Source organism: Equus asinus, chromosome 20 (assembly GCF_041296235.1).
Source record: "Equus asinus isolate D_3611 breed Donkey chromosome 20, EquAss-T2T_v2, whole genome shotgun sequence".
Classification (NCBI taxonomy): domain Eukaryota; kingdom Metazoa; phylum Chordata; class Mammalia; order Perissodactyla; family Equidae; genus Equus; species Equus asinus.
The window spans coordinates 100,699,471-100,719,221 of NC_091809.1; the positions used below are offsets into that span (position 1 = coordinate 100,699,471).

Genomic DNA, 19,751 nt, shown 5'->3' on the forward strand with positions numbered 1-19,751 from the left:
GGGCAGGAAGATGAGATTTTATTCTAAACGCAGTGAGCAGCTCTTAGGGTGTCTGAAGCAGCAGAGGGTATAATCCCGTTTACATCTTAAAGGGATTACTCAAGCTGCTGTGGAGTGAATGGTCAACTGGGGCAAGAGTGGATGTGAGGGAGCAGCCGGGAGGCCACTGTGGTCTCAGGCCAGCAGTGTGGCAGCTGAGTCCAGGATGGTGACTCTGGGGGTGCAGAGACCTGAGAGATGTCTGAGAGGTTGAGTGGACTGGTCTTCCTCGTGCCCAGACGTCCCCTGTGGAACTTGAGCCTCACAAATCCTCTGCCTCGTTGACCTCTCCACCTGGATGTTGAGTACACATCTCGAATTTTGCCCCAACCTGGGCTCTCGATCTGCCCCCTGCAAACCTGCTCTTCTGCAACTCCATTCTCCCAGGAGTCGTCCTCACCTCCTCTCTTGTCTCCCTGCCCACATCCAATCATGAATAAGTCTCGCTGGCTCCATCTTCAAGATATATCTGGAACTGAACCACTTGTCATCATCTCCACTGCCGCCATTCAGATCTAAGCCACCAGCGCCACCCACTTGGATTATTGCCGTGGCCTCCTAGTTGGTCTCCCTGCTCGCTCTCCAGTAACCAGCATGCTCCTGTTAAAATATAAGTTAGGGAGTGACATTCCTCTCTTCCGCTCAAGCCCTCCAGGGGCTTTCCATCTCAGCATAGAATTCCTTTGCTCCCTTTCGGACCCCATCCCCACCACCCTTCTACTTGCTCATCCTGCTCCAGACATACCAACCTCTTGCTGTACTTTAAATCTGCCACACAATCCTGCCCCAGGATCTTGGCACATGCTCTTCCCTCTATCTGGCTCCAGATTTCTGCCTCCACCCTCCCCTCACTCAGGTCTCTGCTCAGATGTAATCAGCCCAGAGAGTCCTTCCCTGCCCACTCCATACAATGAAATAATCTTCATCACTTTGTTCCCGGGCTTTATTTTTTTTCATAGAACTTATAACCCCCTGGCATCATATACTTCCTTGCTTATCCATTTATTGTCTGTCAGCCTGCCCTACAATGTAAGCATCACAAGAGCAGGGCCTTGGTTTTGTTCATTGCTGTATCCCCGACACCAAGACCAGTACCTGGCACATACTGGATGCTGCATGATATCTGTTGAATGAATAAATGAAGGTGGTGTTATAGAGTGAAGTTACTTCCTGAAGGGGAGCTTCAGCACTCCTGCAAGTGGCAGAGAACGAAGAAGGCAGGGCTCCATGAGAGCCCTTCAGGTTTGGTGGGAAGGCAGGGCTTCCCAGGGCCCAGAGGACCAGCTAGGACAGCTTCCGGAAGTTTCTGGGAAAGGCACAAAGCTCATTCGTGTTTCTATCTCTGAGCTCCAGGAGGAGAGACCCAGGTAGGGGTGTCTGGTCCCAGGGAGATTTCCAGCCAGAGTTTGGAGGGGGAGGTGTAGACTGCAGATTCAGGAAGAGGCTGAACGCTCTACAGGGTGGCGGCACCCAGGGCTGTGAGAGAGCCAGAGGCCCCAAGAGGTGGTTGCTCTGCCTTCTACTCGCAGCCTCTCGAGTCCGCCTGCTGGGAAGAAGTGCAGCTGAGGCCTCCTCAGGAGCTGAGCCCTGAGACTCCCAAGGGCCCCATCAGGGCTGCGTGCCCTAGCCTACAGCTGGGAGGCCCCCAGGGAGCACACGGGCCAGGCGGGCCAGAGACAGAAGCAAGCCCTCTTGCTAGGATGGCCTTGCACCTGGGACTGCTGGCTTCCACATCTCCCGTCTCTTTAGATTCTCACCGTCCCCACAGTCACGCCAAGAGATCGCTATTGTTATCCCCAAATTTACAAAGTGAGAAAACAGGCTCGGGGAGGCCTCAAAATCATACAGGAAGCTGTGGGGTCGGGACGCGAACTTAGGCCATTAGTCTGCCAACTCCGCTCTCAAAGACTCCGCTCTGGACTGGGGCTCTCTGGCCCGGCCCGGCGCTCGCCGCCTTTGCGCAATGAGCTTCCTCGGGGCAGCGCTGCGCTAGACGCGGAGGCCAGACCCCAGCGGACGGAGTTTTCTTCCCAGCGGAAGAGACATGTGCCTAGACCCGCACTGGACGCCCGGCTGCAGACACAAGCATGTTGGGTCGGGCAGGGGTCCGCTTCCCTCCCTCCCTGCTGGGGCAGGACCTGAGTTTGCCGAGATTGGGATCCTCGACTCCTGTAGAGATGCGGCTGGGTTTCTGAGCATCCAGGAAAGATGGGCTGGGCCCACGGCCCTCTGAGCGACTCTCGGGGCACTGATTGGCCGAGCGACACGGCCGCCACGTCCAGTTTGTCTCCGGTTCGTCCACTAGGGCTCCTCGAGTCTGTCGTTGCGCGTTTCTCTGCCTCTACCTCTCAGAGAGCTTTCTGCTCTCTGAATGTCTCTCAGTCTCTTGGGTATCTCTCTCACCATCTCTCTATCTCAGCTCTGAGTGGGTCTCTGCCTCACTGCCACGTGTCTCTCTCCACATCTCTTCCCTTCTGATTTCTACTCCTACCCTGTTCTTGGGTCCCCCACAAATCAGAGGACAGAGGGGAGCCCAAACTCAGCTCCGAGGTGAGTGCGCACGGCCAGCGTTTCCCGAGGACAGAGGAAGAGTTTGGTGCCAGAGAGGTTTGGAAAGAGTGTGCCCCGTAGCCAAGTGCAGCCGCGTTGGGCTGCCAGCTTCTGCCTCCCTCCCCGCCTAGGGAGGGGCCAGAGCACGCTCGCGCGCGCGCGCGCGCGCGTTCGAGTGTCTAGGGGTTGGGGGCTGGCCTGTCTCCTGCCCCTGCAGCCACCCTGGGGATCCCAAGCCCCTCCCCGCTCTGTTCCTATTGGCCTCGGGCGCCCCCGCCCCCAGCCGTCCGCTCCGGTTCTGGGGGCCCTTAGGCTACTGCCGTATAAATAGCCCAGGGCGCCTGGCGAGAAGATAGGGGTGGGGAAGCCCTGGGGCGCTGCCACCGCTTTCTTCGCCTCGCGTCAGGCCAGACAGGACAGGGCAGGGTCGAGGACAGTCGGGTGTACATTCAGATCCCCCAGTACTTTGCTATTGCACGGCCGGGACTCCGGAGCGGCAGAAACTTTCGGGCAACCCCTGCCGCTGCGGTTGGGAGAAGCCAGGACTGCGCCGCCCCTCGCTCGGATATGGAGCTGCTGTCGCCGCCGCTCCGCGACGTAGACCTGTCGGGCCCCGACGGCTCTCTCTGCAACTTTGCTACAGCGGACGACTTCTATGATGACCCGTGTTTCGACTCCCCAGACCTGCGCTTCTTCGAGGACCTGGACCCGCGCCTTGTGCACGTGGGCGCACTCCTGAAGCCCGAGGAACACGCGCACTTCCCCGCGACAGTGCACCCGGCCCCGGGTGGGCGCGAGGACGAGCATGTGCGCGCGCCCAGCGGGCACCACCAAGCTGGCCGCTGTCTACTGTGGGCTTGCAAGGCGTGCAAGCGCAAGACCACTAACGCCGACCGCCGCAAGGCGGCCACCATGCGTGAGCGGCGCCGCCTGAGCAAAGTCAACGAAGCCTTCGAGACGCTCAAGCGCTGCACGTCCAGCAACCCGAACCAGCGGCTGCCCAAGGTGGAGATCCTGCGCAACGCCATCCGCTACATCGAGGGCCTGCAGGCGCTGCTGCGTGACCAGGACGCCGCGCCCCCTGGCGCCGCCGCTGCCTTCTATGCGCCTGGCCCGCTGCCCCCAGGCCGCGGCGGCGAGCACTATAGCGGCGACTCGGACGCGTCCAGCCCGCGCTCCAACTGCTCCGACGGCATGGTAAGGCCAGGCCCCCGCGCTAGAGGAGAAGTGAGGGCAGCTCTCCGGATATCTGGGACGCGTTTCCGAGGGCGGGGAGCTAGCCCTCCGGAGGAGGGTTGCCGAGAAAACTTCCCGGGAGTGGACCCCCATATCCTGGGCTGCGTCGCTGTAATGGCCTAGTGCTTTGGGGGTGCGCGGGACAGATGCGATCCACCCGATTGGGGGCGCTATTAGCACACTCCTGCACCGACATGAAGATCTGCTTTTTCTGCACTTATCCCTACTTCCAAAATGCAGATTTCTGCTCTTAGGTGACTGTCCGCCCTCTGTTTGGGCTGGCATGCTGCAGACAGCTCCTGCCCATCCCTACCAGGACAGATCCGGGCGCAAAACTCGTGGCTGAGATTTGGGGAGTTGGGGAGGGGGCGGCTACAGGGAGTGATGCTCCGCCCTGCGCGGTCCCGCGGGCCTGACTTGGTCCCCCTTGCCGTTTGCAGATGGACTACAGCGGCCCCCCGAGCGGTGCGCGGCGGCGGAACTGCTACGATGGCACCTACTACAGCGAGGCGCACAGCGGTGCGTATTCGTGCCTCCTTCCCACGTTCCCCTTTGAGCTGCGCTGGCTTCCCTCTCTCTAGGACCCCCTCCCCTCCCGCCGGGCCCATCCTGGGAGATGGTATAGGGAATGAAAAACTAAGCATGAGGCTCCCTCCCTTTTTGCCTGGCACTCTTGCTGGATCGCCCCGGACTCTGGCAGGCCCTCAGTTTCCCGTCTGCCCCAAAGCACTGAGCCCAGTGGAGGGAGACTCGGCGGCGGCTCAACCCCTGCATACTAACCTCCCCTCCCCGTGCAGAACCCAGGCCCGGGAAGAGTGCTGCGGTGTCCAGCCTTGACTGCCTGTCCAGCATCGTGGAGCGCATCTCCACCGAGAGTCCCGCCGCGCCCGCGCTTCTGCTGGCCGACGCGCCGCCGGAGTCGTCTCCCGGCCCGCAGGAGACGGCCACCCCGAGCGAGGGCGAGCGCGGCGCCCCCACCCCTTCCCCCAACGCCGCCGCGCTGTGCCCTGCGGGGGCGAACCCCAACCCCATCTACCAGGTGCTCTGAGGGGTGGGCGGCCGCGTCGGAGGGCGCTGCTGCCCACCCGCCCGAGGGAGGGTGCCCTCGCGCCGAAAAGATTGAGCTTAAATGCCACCTCTCCCCAACCGCGCTTTAAAAGCGACGCATCCCGAGGTAGGAAAGGCGGGAGAACTGATGCGTGTTTCCGCCTCCTGCATCCCAGGACAAGGACACAGTCCTCTTTTTCCACGCAGCACCCTCCCCTGAGACGCGCTGCGATGGCGGGTCGGCGTTCCTTGGTGGGCCAGAACTGATCCTCGAGGGGCTAGGCCCATCCTCTTCCTGGTCTCCTCCCCCAGGGGGCGTGGGACCCCTGCAGACCTAAGCCCCGCCCCCGGACGCCCAGGTCGCTTAGGGGGGCGTGGCCTCTCCTTCCGGGAGCCCTCCCGACGTCCGCTGTTTCCCGTTGTCTGCGGGGTGCGCTCACGTCGCCGGTGCAACTAGTGTACCGGTTACCACTCGCACCCCCTCCCCGGTTCAGGACCACTTTTTGTAATACTTTTGTAATCTATTTCTGTAAATAAGAGTTGCTTTGCCAGAGCAGGAGCCCCTAGGGCAGTATTTATCTCTGAGGCATGGTGTGCGGTGCAACAGGGACTTTGTATGTTATTATGGCAGGCGAGCGAGCCGCCGGCGCTTGCCGGGTTTTCGAAATAAAGACGCTAATTTATACCGCGGCGGCTCCGGCTCTCCCTGGGGACGGGGGCAGGATTTTGACCCCGAGGAAACTTCGCAAACGGGGCCAGCTGTACCGCAGCGACCCCTGTAGGCGGCATGCGGATTGCAAGGAGGAAGCCGGGGGTCAGGGGAAGGGAGGGTGCTAGGTCTCCAACGAGTGGGGAGGTCCCTGTGACCTTGACGTACATACCACACACAGGTCGGTGGTTCTCTGGTCAGGATGCATCTGAGAATGATCTGAGTAATTAAAAAAGAACCAAACGTGCCCCCCTCCCCCGGGGATTCCGATTGAACGTATCTGCCTCAGATACTCGGGGCCACGTATTGCTATTTTGCTACAGCTCCCCAGTCGATTCTGAAGTGGTGCAAGGTTGAGAATGACGCCCCTCTATACACACAGAGTGAACCCAGGTGTGGTGTCCAGAAGGATCACTGGAAAGGCGTGGCCCCGGGTGCTGCTCGGAATCCTCCTGGGCATAGAGAATGTGATAAGGTGCTGGCAGCATCACGAGGAACGGAAAAGAGTGTGAGGGGGCGGGATAAGCTGTGCGGACTTATAGCCTCTTAGTGACAGGCGCGATCACAAGGGGAGAGCATGGACACCCAGACAGGCACAGACACCTCTCCTCAGCCGGTAATGCAGCACATAGAGCCTCTAGGCACTGTCAGATCGCAGAAGAAGACAGGAGCCCAGAGCCTGTGAGGAGGGGGCCGTGCAAGCCTGCAGCAGCACAGGTAGCGTAAGGGCTCTCATCAAGCCATGAGCACTCCAGAACAGAGGAGGGGCCATTGACTTAGCCAGGGTGCTGGGGGGGGGGGGGGCTTCCTGGAAGAGATGCCATCTGAGCTGTGTCTTGAGAAATAAGAGAAGACAGCACACCCATGGGGAGAGACCCGCCACACACACACATACACACACTGAGGCACCACTGAGAGGGCACCCCTGGAAAGATGGCCTGGCCAAAGTTTTCCCCACTCACACACTGCCCCAACCCCACCCCCCAACACGCTCACTCTTGTCACCAGGACCTCAGTGCCTCCTACATCCCACCCTTACAGACCTGGTTTTCCTGAGAACCATACATGCCCACTTTCAAGGGCTCTGCTCACCAAGTTGGTGGGTTTGGGGGGGAGGATTGGAGAACGCAGGCAAGACGTGATGCCAGAAGGAAGGGCCCCAGTACATATCTGAGAGCCTCTGCCCTCCCCACACAGGGTCCCCGAGGAGCCGCCCAGGGCTGCTTGGGTACTAATGATCCTCCGGTTTTCCTCTGGAGGCTTCCTCAGATGTGCCTTGGGGGTCTTTACACTCCTTTGCGACCCCCTCGGGCTCGTTCATGAGTTCGTTCATTCAGCAGATGCCAGGTCCCATGCTGGGTGGAAGGGGACCAGTGGACACAGCTCCTGACCCTGGGAAGCACTCAGACCTTGCGGGCACTGGATGTTTCAGCAGCTGATTGCATCACGGGGAATTAAGTGCTGTAATGGGTCATGGGTGGGGCAGAGGAACACAGCAGGAACAGAAGGTATAGACAAGCAGGTAACCCCAAATTAGAACCTCAAAGGAGTTGGTCAGGAAAGAAGGGTGCTCCAAGCCGAGGAAACAGCAAGTGCAAATACCCAGAGGTGACGAAAGCAAACTGCGGCTCCACGGAACCAAAAATGCTCACAGGGAGGGGCCGGAGGTGAGACGGGGAGGAGGCAGAGGCAGGGCCACAGTGGACCTCATTTTGGCTTTATCCTGAGGGCAATAGGGAGCCATTGAGGAATCTAACCAGGGGAAGGATACACATAATTGTGTGTTTTAGAAAGGCCAGTCTGGGCTGGCAGAATGGATAAGAGGGAACAAGACCTGAGACAGGAGGACTTATCAGGAGGCCACCAACCTTGCTCAGAGGATATGGCCTGAACTGGGGCTGTGACTGGGGAAGGGAGAGAAAGCACAGGAGTGGAGACAGTCATGCCAGATGAAGAGCGGGTGTGGACGAGACAGTGGAGAACCTGGAGGGCACAGTGCTCACCCTCCCACAGCTTAAAATCCACTGGGGAGACAGCTGTTGGACAAAGAACCAAGTGAATACATGCCACATTATAAATGGTGGGAAATGCCATCCGGAAAGTAAAGGATGCGAGGAGAGATGAGATCGGGGTGTGAGGAGGTAACCAGGTGAAGAGAGGAGTTAGTTTCTGCACTGAGGGGACCAACCCCATACAAGAAGAAGGCCCCAGCAGCCTATAGGGGGTTAGTGTGCAATTAGAAAAAGGTGTCCCTTCTTTCCCAGGGACACTGCCCTGCACCAGGGTTCAGGGCTAGGCAAGCAGAGAGAAGGCTGGACTTCAGCCCTCACTCTCCTCCCTAGCCAGGTGCACTTGTTCAGTGAACAACCTGTGTAACTGTTCACAGAGCAAATGAAAGTGAGAGAAAAGGATGACTCCAGGCTCTGGTCTGCTTCAGAGTGGGCAGTGGTGCCATTACAGAGATGGAGCCCTCAGGGGAAGAAGAAGCAGATATGGGGACAGATCTAGTCCAGGACACTACTGGTGACAAGTGACAGAAGCTCAAGTCAAACTAGCTTAAACCCCCCTGGGGTGTGTTGGAAGGACACGGGGCAGTTCCCAGATCGAAATAGTGCTACAAGCACCACAGCGTCCATGGGCCTTGAGAGCTGGGACTGGAGCCCCTCTTACTCTTCCACACACTCCCCTTCTTGCCTCTATGTGACTTTACTCTCTCCTACTCCATGTTGGTTTTTTCCCACAACTCAGGGATTACCTTACGTCACGCCATTAAACTCCAGTTAGAAACTGCCGGGGAAGAACTCTCATTGCACCCACTTAGGTCATGAGCCAGGATTCGAACCCAGGCAGAGTGGCCCCAGAGACCACACTCTTAGCTGCCTTGCCCTGTAGCCTCCGCAGAGGACAGAAGAAGGGAGGAGGTGAGGAAAGTCAGGAGGGAGGGGAGCAGCTGGAGACCGGATCACACCACGGTTGATGGGATTTGAGGCCCCTTCCTGGCCTGTTCCTCACCTCAGTCCCCTGGGGACATCTAGCTGAGCCCAACTCCATTTGCCGTGTAGATGAAATTTCCCTTGCTCCTGGGGCCATTTTTGCCTGGGCTGCATCTGAGGAAACGCCGAGCCGTGCTCTTCACGGAGACGTAGGTGTGAGTCTCCACACTGTGTGTTCATACAACGGCACACGTGGACTCAGACCCCTCCAGCTGATGCACCGTGACACCAATGACGTTTAAACCTCAGGTCGCCTCCCTCGCATGGGGCCCTTCTAAGGCCCTGGGAGAAGCCCTGGAAATATGTTCACATCGTCTCGTTTCCTTTTTAATTTACCAGAGTAAATTATTTTAACTAATTGGTGATGACGATTGTCTCCTTCTATTCTGACTTCCCCATTGTGTTGGATGGCATTTATGGACAAGGTGGGGTCCTACCTAAAGATATGCATCTAATCTGGCTTTAGTAGAACATATTTTAAATAAATGGAATATAAAACAGAAGCAATAATGATGAACAATGAAATGAGTTAAAATGATTCTGACATTGTGAAGACAATAGTACTCCCAAAGTATATTTAGATGATATGAAAAAGGAATTTATTAAAAGCAAGAGATAACTTTTGAATGGACTTATTGAAGACTCTGCATTGTTTGTAATCCAATCAACGAAGAAGGGTGAATTATATGAACAAATTGGAAAAAGATTAAGCTTTTGTTGATCTAACAACAAAGCTGACATCAATAAAGACAATAAAATTTATAATATGTCACTATAACAAGACCTCAGCATCAACAAACTTTTTAATGAACACTGTCAATTTAAAAACGTTTAAAATTAATTACCACACAAGAAAACTCAAAATACCTTGAACACTTCCAATCCACAGATGAAAGAAACTTGATGGAGTTTCCCCCAAATTTGACGCCAATCCTAAAATTGCACATGACATTTCCGATAGAGCGGTGAGGCTGATGGGGGCTCCCGTAGGTGATCAATGATACAGCACAACTTGTCATCAGCCATGTTGAGGGAAAGACTGATCTATCTGAATTATCTCTCAATTCTCTGTATAGAAAAAGATATTATAAAACCATCGTCACAGGAAGAGGCAATTAAAGGATATACAGCCTGATGTGGGTGAAAAGGAGTGGGTGAGGCAGAAAAAGGCAAGAAAAAAGGCCAAGAGGAGGACGGCGGAAAGGATGAGGAGATGTGGAGAGAGATAAAACAAAGATGATGCCAGTGCTCATGATAAGAACGAGTTGGTTCTAGCTCAGTTTTTTCTCATCTGTAAAATACTTAAATCGTTTGCACACAACTCACTACAATTAAAGGGAAAAGATTAAAATATGAGGCTGTGTGATATTCGTTTTTATACCATACACAGTCATTTTCGCATAGTGAACTTTTTCTTCAGACAACACTTACCAGCAGGTTTGAGTTCGTGTAGAGCTCTCCCAGGAGCAGGGGGAAGTGAGTCCCGCACGATGTCAGCGGCTCGCTAATCCCCGGGACCTAGGCCTGGTGCCACTGAGCAGCTCGCAGACCTCGGGAGTGTGACCTACCCCATCCGGACTTGGGCTTTCTCTCTGTGTAATGAGCTAGTGAATTTAAAAGGTACGTCCCACTTCTGAAATTCTTTAGCAATTCACTTAAAGCAATTCGGAGAAAGAAAAAGATGATGAAATAGATGTTTTACAGATAAGGGAACCAGAACCATGACAAAGTGAGATTTTTCGCAGCATAAGCAAATTATTTATAATCTCCTGGTTTACTGATCCTTCCACTTTTCCCAATTTTTAATTGAGATATAATTCAAATACCATAAAATTCACCCTTTTTAAGTGTCCAATTCAGTGGTTTGTACTATATTCATAACATTGTGCAACCATCACCACTATCTAATTCCACAACATTTTCATTACTCCCAAAAGAAACCTGTACCCATTAGCAGTCGCTCCCCACTTTCTCTCCTGCCGTCAGCCCTTGGCAACCACTAATCTATTTTCTGTCTCTATGGCTTTGCCTATCCCGGACATTTCATATGAATGGAATCACACACTTTTTGGCCTTTTGTGTCTGGCTTCTTTCACTTAGCATAGTATTTTCAAGTTTCATCCCTGTTGTAGCAGGTATCAGTACCTCGTGCCTTTTTCTGGCTGAATAATATTCCACCGTGTGGAGACATCACATTTTGTGTGTCCATTCATCAGTTGATAGATACTCGGTTTGCTTCCATTTTTTAGTGAATTATGAATAATGTTGCTATTATTCACATACAAGTTTTTGTGTAAACATATGCTTTTAATTCTCTTGGGTATATACCTAAAAATGAAATTGCTGGGTAAATCACAACTCTGTTTAAATTTTTGAGGAAATGCCAGAGTCTTCCCCAAAGCAGCTGTACCGTTTCCATCCCCAGCAGCAGTGTACGAGGGCCCCACTTCTCCACGTCCTCCACAACACTGTTATCGTTTGTCTTTTTACTCTACCCATCTTAGTAGGCATGAAGCGGTATCTCATTGTGGTTTTAATTTGCATTTCCCTAATGACTAATGATGTTGAGCATCTTTTTGTGTGCTTATTGGCCATTAGTATATCTTCTTTGGAGAAATATCCATTCAAATCCATTGTCTATTTTAAAATTAGGTTATTTGTCTTTTTGTTGTTGAGTTATGAGAGTTCTTTATATATTCTAGATACTAGACCCTTATGATTTGCAAATACTTTCTTTCATTCTATGGGTTCTCTTTTCACTTTCTTCATAGTGTCCTTTGATGCACAAAAGCTTTTTTTAAAAATTTTGATGGAGTCCAATTTATCTATTGTTCTTTATTGCTTGTGTTTTTGGCATCATATCTAAGAAACCATGACCTAATCCAAGTAAGAGTTTTATAGTGTTAGTTCCTACATTTAGGTATTTGATCCACTTTTAGTTGCTTTTTCTAGGGTGTGAAGAAGGGATCCAGCCTCATTCTGTAGCAGGCAGACATCCAGTTGTCCCGGCACTATTTGTTGAAAGAACTCTTCTTTCCCCCATTGAATTGCCTTGGCACCTTTGTCAAAAATCAATTAACTATAAACGTATGGGCTTATTTCTGGACTCTCAATTCTATTCTGTTGATCTGTGTGTCTATTCTCAGGGCAGTACCACACAGTCTTGATTACTGCAGCTTTGTAATAAGTTTTGAAATAGGGAAGTGTGGGTCCCCCAACTTTGTTTTTCCTCGAGGTTGTTTTGCCAGTCGTCTGTTTGGCACAATGACCCTGTGCATTTCGTGAGTGCATCTTTAAGTAAGCTTCTCCTAGTGGTATTTTCAAGAGCCACAAACCTTGCCTAGGACAACACGGGAGCTGTCAGTTGGCATGGAAATTTAAAGCAGGGTCTGGTTGGTGCACAGAAAAAATAGCTATATGGGAGGATGATAACTTTTTCATTTTCAGTCATCTCTGATCGGCTTTAACACAATAAATGCGGTTTTGTTAATTGATCACTCTGTAAGTGCACACAAAAGTTGCAACTTGTTTTTGCTGGCATCATGAATGCTTCCAAGTAATATAACTTATTTAAAAGTATTATGTAGGTGTGTCAGGCAGTTAATAAAAATATTAAGCTACTTTTTTCTGGATTTTTTTAGGTTTGTAGTATTTGTCAACTTTTAAATTTACATCTGGTCTCAATTTTTTTTCTAAGTCTAAATAAATATTCACTTTTGCACCCAACTTTTAAGTTTTTTTAAAGAGTGACCCCCAAAACCTCAAACCTAAACTTTGGGCCTGGCAAAACCTGGACCCGCCCCTGCACACTGCCGCCCAGGCTGACCTGCAGACTGACTCACACACAGGCGCCCCCCGGGAGCACACACAGGAGAACCCACAGGGCTCCTAGCAGAGGAATCGCAGAGGGAGGAAGACCCTTGGGATAGCCTCACATCTCCAGCTGCTTCTGGGAGGAGAACTCAGTGGCCCTGCCCAGTCCTGCTGGGAACACTCTTGCAGAAGTACCCGTGCCCACCCGTCCTCCCTACATGCAGGGACCCTGATCATCCTCGGTACCCTTCACCACAGGTGTCATCAGTTCCCACCTTCCCACCTCACTCCCACAGTCTGCAGCGAGAGGCGTCAAGGCCTCCTCCTCCACAAAGCCAAGCCTAGGGGAGGCCGACGCTCTGCCCCCTGGACGACACTGACCCCCTGAGGGATGGGCGTTGTTGAGCTATGGCAGGGACCCATGAAAGAGACATGGCGTAAGGGCTGGTCACGGAGGGGTTGGAGGGGGTGTGCCGTCCGAGGGAAGGGGCCAAGGGAAGGAGAGGAAGTCGAATGAGAGACGCTGTCTCATTCAGTCCTCACAAAATATTATTCCCTTTATGCAAATGAGGAAACAGAAGCCTGAGATGGACGGTGAGTAGTTTACACAGCTAATAAGCCGCAAAATGAGATTTGTAACCAGATCTGTGTAGATCAGTGGTTCTCTCAACTGGAGGAAATTTTACCCCTCAGGACATTTGGCAGTGTCTGTAGACCTTTTTGATTGCCGCAATTGGGGAAGGGGTTCTACTGACACATGGTGGGTGGAGGCCAGGAATGCTGCTAACCATCCTGCAATGCACAGCACAGCCCCCACAACAAAGGATCATCTGGTCCAAAATGCCAGTGGTGCAGAGATTGAGAAACCCTGATCTAGCACTTCCCCAGAGAATTCTGTACCTTGGCTCCTTTCTAGACTTGCCCTAGCCTAACTAATCTGGGGTCCATTCACCCAGGAGTTGTAGGAAGGAACAGCTGTATACCCCACCCCATTCCCGGGTTAGGTACCAGGGTCAGTGCTCAAGCTACAGACCCGACGCCCACAGTGACCAGTTTCCCACTATGTCACCTCTAGCTTCACTCTCCCCTGTCCACCGGAGGGAGGAGTTCTGGTCTGGGAGGAGATGCCGGTAGGTCCCCCTGCTTACAGAGCCCAGTGTCCAGCTTAGGTTAGTTTCCAGATGTGGCCACAAGATGGCACTCCAACCCACCAGGAATGCTAAGAGCAGCACACAGGACACAGGACAGCTGGACAAAGGCCTGGGGGCTTGACTTGGGCCAGTTCCAGAGCCTAGCAGGACCAGATCTAGGGCCTGCAAGTGCCAGGTGTGAGAACGTAGGCCCAACTTGGCTCAGGACTCCCTTCCCCTTTTTTCGAGTCCACTGCCAGCCCCAGCTCATCCTCCAGCCATTCCAATCGCACAGCTTACTGGGGCCCACCACCCCCTCCTGTCTAGCCTGAACAAAAGAAATCCCAGAGCTGAGATGTTAAGGCTATAGGGCTTATTATTCATACCCCACAGTAAAGAAGCTGAGGCTTAGAGAAGTTGAGTAACTTGCCCAAGGTCACACTAGTCAATGGTGAGCTGGGACTGGAACCCAGGCAGCCCGGTCCTACAGTCGATGCTCTTGACCACTGAACAAGACCCCATCAGGAATTCATTGCCTACCCTCCCACCAGCCACTGCGCCCAATAACCCTCTGGCAGGGGACCATAAGCCTTCCTCTGCAAGGGAGGGGACAAAAGGCTATGAATAAGGGGGACTGCTCGGAGTGGAAAGCGTGAGGGTCTGGGCCGGGCTGAGGGTCTGTGGGTAGTGGCTGTGGGTGAGAAGCTGAGGCTCTGTTGGCAATCCCTCCCCACACCCCCATTTCTCTGGGGCTTTTTTCTTTCTGTCTGCGTTGCCCTCTTGGTTTTTCTCGGCTTTCTGCAAATGCCAGCCTCCTTACAGTGTGAAAAGGAAGTGAGAGAAGGGACTTTTGTGTCTTTGCTTAGGATAGAGAAGGGGGGCATTCTTTGGGGCCTGGGCTGGGGGTGCCATCAGGATCAAGGTGGGACAGTGTGAGGCACCCAGGGGGCAGCTGCCCCCTCCCGCTAGGGAGGCTCCTCTCTCTGAGCCTTCTCTGCTCACATCGCAGGGCATTTCTGGGTGCAATGGACACCTTTCACATTCCCCCTCCCTCCAACCCTGGCCCGCCTCTCTTTTTCTAGCACACCCTCCAGGGCCAGGCCTGAGCAGAGCTCCCAATCACCCAAGCTTCCCCCTCCTGGGATCCCTCTGACTCTCTGTGTCTCCGCCTCTCCCCTGCCTCTCCCCCGACCTGGGGCACACTTTAGCTGAGGAGTGGCCTGAGCAGACTCTGCCCTGACTCCCTGAGAGCCCCCGGAGAAGCCCCTCCCCCTGACTCAGCCTCTGGTAAGGGCTCCACTCCCAAGGCCTCTGACACTGGGATCTGGGATCCCAGCCCCTCTCCTGGCCTTTCTCAAATCATTGAGCCCTTAGTGAGGTGCTACTGTGTTCTGGGCAGCCCTAGAGGAGGTGATCGTCTATTTTGGGGAAGAAGATGAACTACAGTGAAGGTTGGAGAGCCATACTCTGATCCCACATGGTCCTGCAGGAGAGGGAAGATGTGGAGTGCTGAGCTCCTGCGACTGGTGGGATCACAGAAGTCTTCCTGGGGGTGAGGCACTGGACATCTGGCTGAAAGGAAGAGAAGGTTTGGAGAGGCCTCTTTCTTGTCCCTCCTCATCTTGATTTCTCCCAGCTGGGTGTGTCTTCATTTCTCTGCGTCCCTCTCTTCCTCCTCCTTCTGAGGTCTCCATTCCTCTGTTCTATGGCCTCCTTGGGTTGGGGCAGAGCTTTCTGAGAGCCTGTGTCCTGGGGAATCTGGACTTGGGCCAAGCTGAGCTGCCCCAGCTCAGGCCTCCTCACGGTTGTGGCATGGGGCTCACTGGTCAGGGCAGGAGGGACACAAAAGCACTCTCTTCTCGGCCTTACTCTGAGATTGAAGGAGAAACAGCTCCTCCTTACACTAATCTCTGGAGGGTGGAGGAGCCATCTGGGCTCCAGACTCCAGCCCTCTCTTTGCCTCTGCCCATCTCTGTCCCTGGTTTTGCCCCAACTCTGCCTCTCTCTGTCTCTCCCCACTCTTTCTCCCCTCCCTCATCTCTTGCTCTGCCCCTTGCCCCTCTTCAAACCTCTCCACTCCTCCAAACCTTTTCCCTCCACACACAGACTCCCCTGGGGCTGCGCAGGGATTCCCCTGGCCAAGTGAGGAGACAGATGTCCGTGGCACGGCTTTGTCCCCAGGCCCACAATGGCATCTGTGGGTCAGTGTTGAGGGACAGCTGTCTGCACAGTTAGCGAGTGCCGACAGGTAAATAAGAGCCTCATGTCTTCTTAATTAAATCGTCCTTCGCCCAGGCAGCCTTGTGTTCGATTGGGCTGGGCTGTGATCAATAAGTCTCTTTGCTGGTGCGGCCACCCCTGGAGCTGGGCCTGACCTCCTCGGCCTGCCCAGGCCCACCTGCCCACTTCCCCAACGGACCGAGAGCCCATCCAGGGCAGGGTCTCTTGTGGCCCTGTGCCTGGGACAAGTAAGGAGTAAAGGAGTGATTGCTGAGTTGAGTAAACTGAGGCACTGGCAGCAAACATGGGCCAGGAAGGCTTGAAGGCTCAAAATGCAACTCCCACCCCCAGGAGCAACATGAAGCTGTAGGAGTCACAGCGGGTGCCGCTCCCATCCAGGTCCCAGACACAGCCCGGCTTACCACCCAGGGCAGCTGAAGCCCTGCAGGGAGGGGGCATTGTCAGTGCTAGCAGCTGCTGGGGGCAGTTACTCCTTCTGACCTCTAAGGGCAGAATGCCCTTTTCATAAGGAATCCCCACCTAGGGCCCCAGGGCTGGTGTGGGAGGATCAGTGACCTGGGATCAATACAGCAGAGCATGTGGCATCCAGGGGGGCTAAGGTCAGCCTGGAGTTATGAAGGTCCCAGGGACAGTAAAGGCTCACAGGGGTCCAGGATAATTGGGTTGTTAGTAGAGGGCTTAAAGGACAGGGTGTGTGTGGCGTGTTTGGCGGGGGGCGGGGAGTGTTTTCAGAGTCCATGCAAGAGGGATCCATGAAAAGATCATGGGGGCTCCAGGTTCCGTGAAAAGAGTCGGTATTAAAGGGGTTTTTGGAGCGGCCAATTCTGCCTCTGGTCAAGGTGTCTCTGATAGCGATCGGGGACATCTCGTCTCATTAGGGGATCAAACAGTCTCTAGCTTGGAAACGGGCGGGTGCAATGCCCTTCTCACCTTAGTCTGACCCCAGGGCGCGAGCCTAGACGTCTCCCGGAGCCCCCGCCCATCAAGTGGCGTTCCCCGAGGGCGGAGCGTCGGCGGGTCCCCCGGGAGCAGTAGGAGCGGTTCGGGGCAGGCGCCCCCAGCGCCGAGGTGGAGGGAGGCCGGCTCCGCGCCGGGCTGGGAGGGGGGCGCGGAATCAAGGCGTTTTAGGACCCAGCGCGGCGCCTCCCTCCGGGGGCGAGTGCGGCTGCGCGCGCCGTGTGCCCGTGTCCGGAGAGCGGCGGGCTGGACGCGGACCGCGCGAGCGAGCAAGCGAGCCAGCGAGCCGAGCAGCAGCCCGGGCGGCAGCAGCGTCGAGGCGGCGGCGGCCGCTCCGCGCCTCGCCTTCCCGGCCTCGCCGGCCTCGCCTCGCCGCGCCCGGACCCGCCACCCCCGCCTCCCGGGCCCGACCACCGTAGCCCCCCCGCCTCGGCCGGCAGCGCCAACTGCCTGCCCCAAGCGAGGCGCGGAGCGCGGGGCGCGGAGGCACCGGAGCCAGTGCCCGCCGGCCCCGCAGAGCAAACCCGGTCCGGAGAACCCCTGCGCGGCCCCGCGCGGCTCAGCCACAGTCCGGGAGCTGTCCCTTCAGCACCGCCGCCGGAGCCGGAGCCGGAGTCCGAGCGCAGCCCAGCGGAGCCCCAGCTCGAGCCGAGGCGCACCGAGCGCAGCGCTCTGCGGCCGCCGCACCGAGCAGCGCCCCGGGTGCCCCTGCCCGGGGGGCCCGCCATCTCCTCCGAGAGGCGGGGAGAAGGAGCGAGGAGGGCGGGCGGGCGGGCAGGCGCGCCCGCCGCCGGGGGGAGCAGGCAGCCAGGCAAGGAGAGAGGGAGGGGGCCGGAGCCCGCCCTGCGCCCCGAGCTGCAGCCCGGCCACGCAGGGAGGAAAGCGGCGGGCATCCATCTCCCCCGCGCCGAGAGCGCGCTGCGGCGACCACCGCACAGCAGAGCGCGAATTTCCCGGCCTTCTCTCCTCCCCTCCCCCTTCCGGGGGCTGGTCTATCTGTCCGGCCCGGGGGACAGCTGACCTTCCCCCCAACAGCTTTGTGTCGATTTCTCCATTTTCCCGCTGAGATGGGGACGGGAGCCCGGCCCCCCCACCCTCTTTCCCCTCCTCCCGGGGCTCGCCGCTGAGCGCCGCCCCCCTCCCTCCCTCTTCCCTCCCTCTCTCCCTCCCTCCTTTCCGCCTCTGCCTCCTCCGCAGCCGGACCAGCTCCCTCCCACATCTGGTGCCTAGAGACCCTCGGGATCCTGCGCAAACTCCCCTGGACCAGCACCCGGCAGAGAGCGCCCCCAGGGGTTTGGGTCGCTCTTGGAGTGGCCAGAGCCGAGGTCCTCTGTCCCCCCGACGGCTGGGGGGAGGGGGGAGGAGGCCGCGCGCCCCCCTCCCCGGCGCCAACTCCCCCTGGCGGCTGCTCCCATGGGTGTCGCTGGGCCGCGCCATGCCTAAGGGGGCGCCGCGATGGGCCAAGGGGACGAGAGCGAGCGCATCGTGATCAACGTGGGCGGCACGCGCCACCAGACGTACCGCTCGACGCTGCGCACGCTGCCCGGCACGCGGCTCGCCTGGCTGGCGGAGCCCGACGCCCACAGCCACTTCGACTATGACCCTCGCGCTGACGAGTTCTTTTTCGACCGCCACCCGGGGGTCTTCGCGCACATCCTGAACTACTACCGCACGGGCAAGCTGCACTGCCCGGCCGACGTGTGCGGGCCGCTCTACGAGGAGGAGCTGGCCTTCTGGGGCATCGACGAGACCGACGTGGAGCCCTGCTGCTGGATGACGTACCGCCAGCACCGCGACGCCGAGGAGGCGCTCGACAGCTTCGGAGGCGCGCCCCTGGACAACAGCGCTGACGACGCGGACGCCGACGGCCCGGGCGACTCGGGCGACGGCGAGGACGAGCTGGAGATGACCAAGCGCCTGGCGCTCAGCGACTCCCCGGACGGCCGGCCCGGCGGCTTCTGGCGCCGCTGGCAGCCGCGCATCTGGGCGCTCTTCGAGGACCCCTACTCATCCCGCTACGCGCGGGTAAGTGACGGCCGACCCATCGGGAGAGCGGGGCGGGGAAGGCAGCGCCCTCTGCCTCCCGCGGGCAGGGGTGCATCCGAGAACGGGCGCCTAGGGAGTCAGAACTGAAAGGGGGGTGTGCGCGCGTGTGAGTACAGACGTGTACGTGTGCAAGAGACCGGGCGATTCTTTCAAGGGTGACTACGTATGTACGTGTGTAAGGTCTGCGTCTGTATTTCCGAATTTAGTCTGTGCAAGCATGAATGGGTGTGTTTGAGTAGATCGTGTGTGCGTATTTCTGTAAGTGTGGTGGTGTGTATTTGGATGGGTGAAGTATGTAGTGGGAGCGAGGGAGCAGGAGTGTATGAGTGTGCAGGAGTGCCTGTGTGTGCATATTTGTGTTTTTGCACATGGACGCTGTGAAGACGTGGGCTGCCCTGTAGATCTGGGTGTGGGGAGGGAGGCTGGGAGCCCCTTCTCCCTCCCCGATAAGGGGCATCAGGAGCCAGCCAGGGCCCACGAAGAGGGCTTGAGGCCTGGTCTGCTGCTGGGGACAGAGCTCCCCTCCGAGGCAGCAGCCTCGGCCGCCCTGAGGAGATGGTCAAGGGGGAGTCTTTATGGCTAATTGACAGTCTGGTAGCTGGTGTCGGGCTGGGCTGTGGGGAGGGTCATGTGATGGCTCTGAGACCTGCTCCTGAGAACAGGGCCTGCCCTTCCTCCTTATTATAAGAGGAGAGTGTTGGGGGGTCCACTGGCCTTAAGCCTGTGCTTCCTGTGGGACCTGTCAGGGGCAGAGGGGGGCCCTAACTGGAGCATGCAGGAGAAGGTGTGTGAGAGGTGGGCGTGTCTTCCTCGGCCACTCCCCTCTAGTGACAGCAGCTTGTTGCAGGGAAGAAAGGGCCCCCTGCTGCTGACCTTGGCCCTGGGATGGCCTCTCTGGATCAGCATCCTCCTCTGTAAAATGGGAGAGGGGGTCTGGTGAATTCTAAGGGTCTTTGCTGTTTAACTGAGCCCTAAAGGGCGACCCTGGGA

At 56.4% G+C, this 19,751-nt stretch overlaps 2 protein-coding genes across 3 annotated transcripts in view; both read left to right on the top strand.

The window, feature by feature from the left end:
- The first annotated feature begins 2,926 nt into the window (after nt 1–2,926).
- On the top strand, nt 2,927–5,580 carry MYOD1 (myogenic differentiation 1). Its single transcript, XM_014847884.3, has 3 exons — nt 2,927–3,786; nt 4,266–4,344; nt 4,623–5,580. Exons 1-3 carry the CDS (start codon nt 3,157–3,159, stop codon nt 4,871–4,873), a joined length of 960 nt encoding a protein of 319 aa, XP_014703370.1. The 5' UTR covers nt 2,927–3,156; the 3' UTR covers nt 4,874–5,580.
- Nucleotides 5,581–16,933: 11,353 nt separating this feature from the next.
- Nucleotides 16,934–19,751, top strand: part of KCNC1 (potassium voltage-gated channel subfamily C member 1) — a 41,662-nt gene continuing 38,844 nt past the window's right edge. The window contains exon 1 of one of the 2 annotated variants that reach the window (XM_070491284.1): nt 16,934–18,740. In XM_070491284.1, the coding sequence (XP_070347385.1) occupies nt 18,171–18,740 (570 nt within the window). In that variant the 5' untranslated portion in view covers nt 16,934–18,170. The remainder of the gene's footprint in view (nt 18,741–19,751) is intronic. The other variant, XM_014847871.3, reaches the window with a different exon arrangement.

What these genes read in the sequence shown, in the direction of transcription:
- MYOD1 (XM_014847884.3), top strand. Translation starts at nt 3,157, where the DNA reads ATGGAGCTGCTGTCGCCGCCGCTCCGCGACGTAGACCTGTCGGGCCCC. An exon ending in CCAACTGCTCCGACGGCATG is followed by an intron (nt 3,787 to 4,265) that starts GTAAGGCCAGGC and finishes TGCCGTTTGCAG; the next exon opens with ATGGACTACAGCGGCCCCCC. An exon ending in CTACAGCGAGGCGCACAGCG is followed by an intron (nt 4,345 to 4,622) that starts GTGCGTATTCGT and finishes CTCCCCGTGCAG; the next exon opens with AACCCAGGCCCGGGAAGAGT.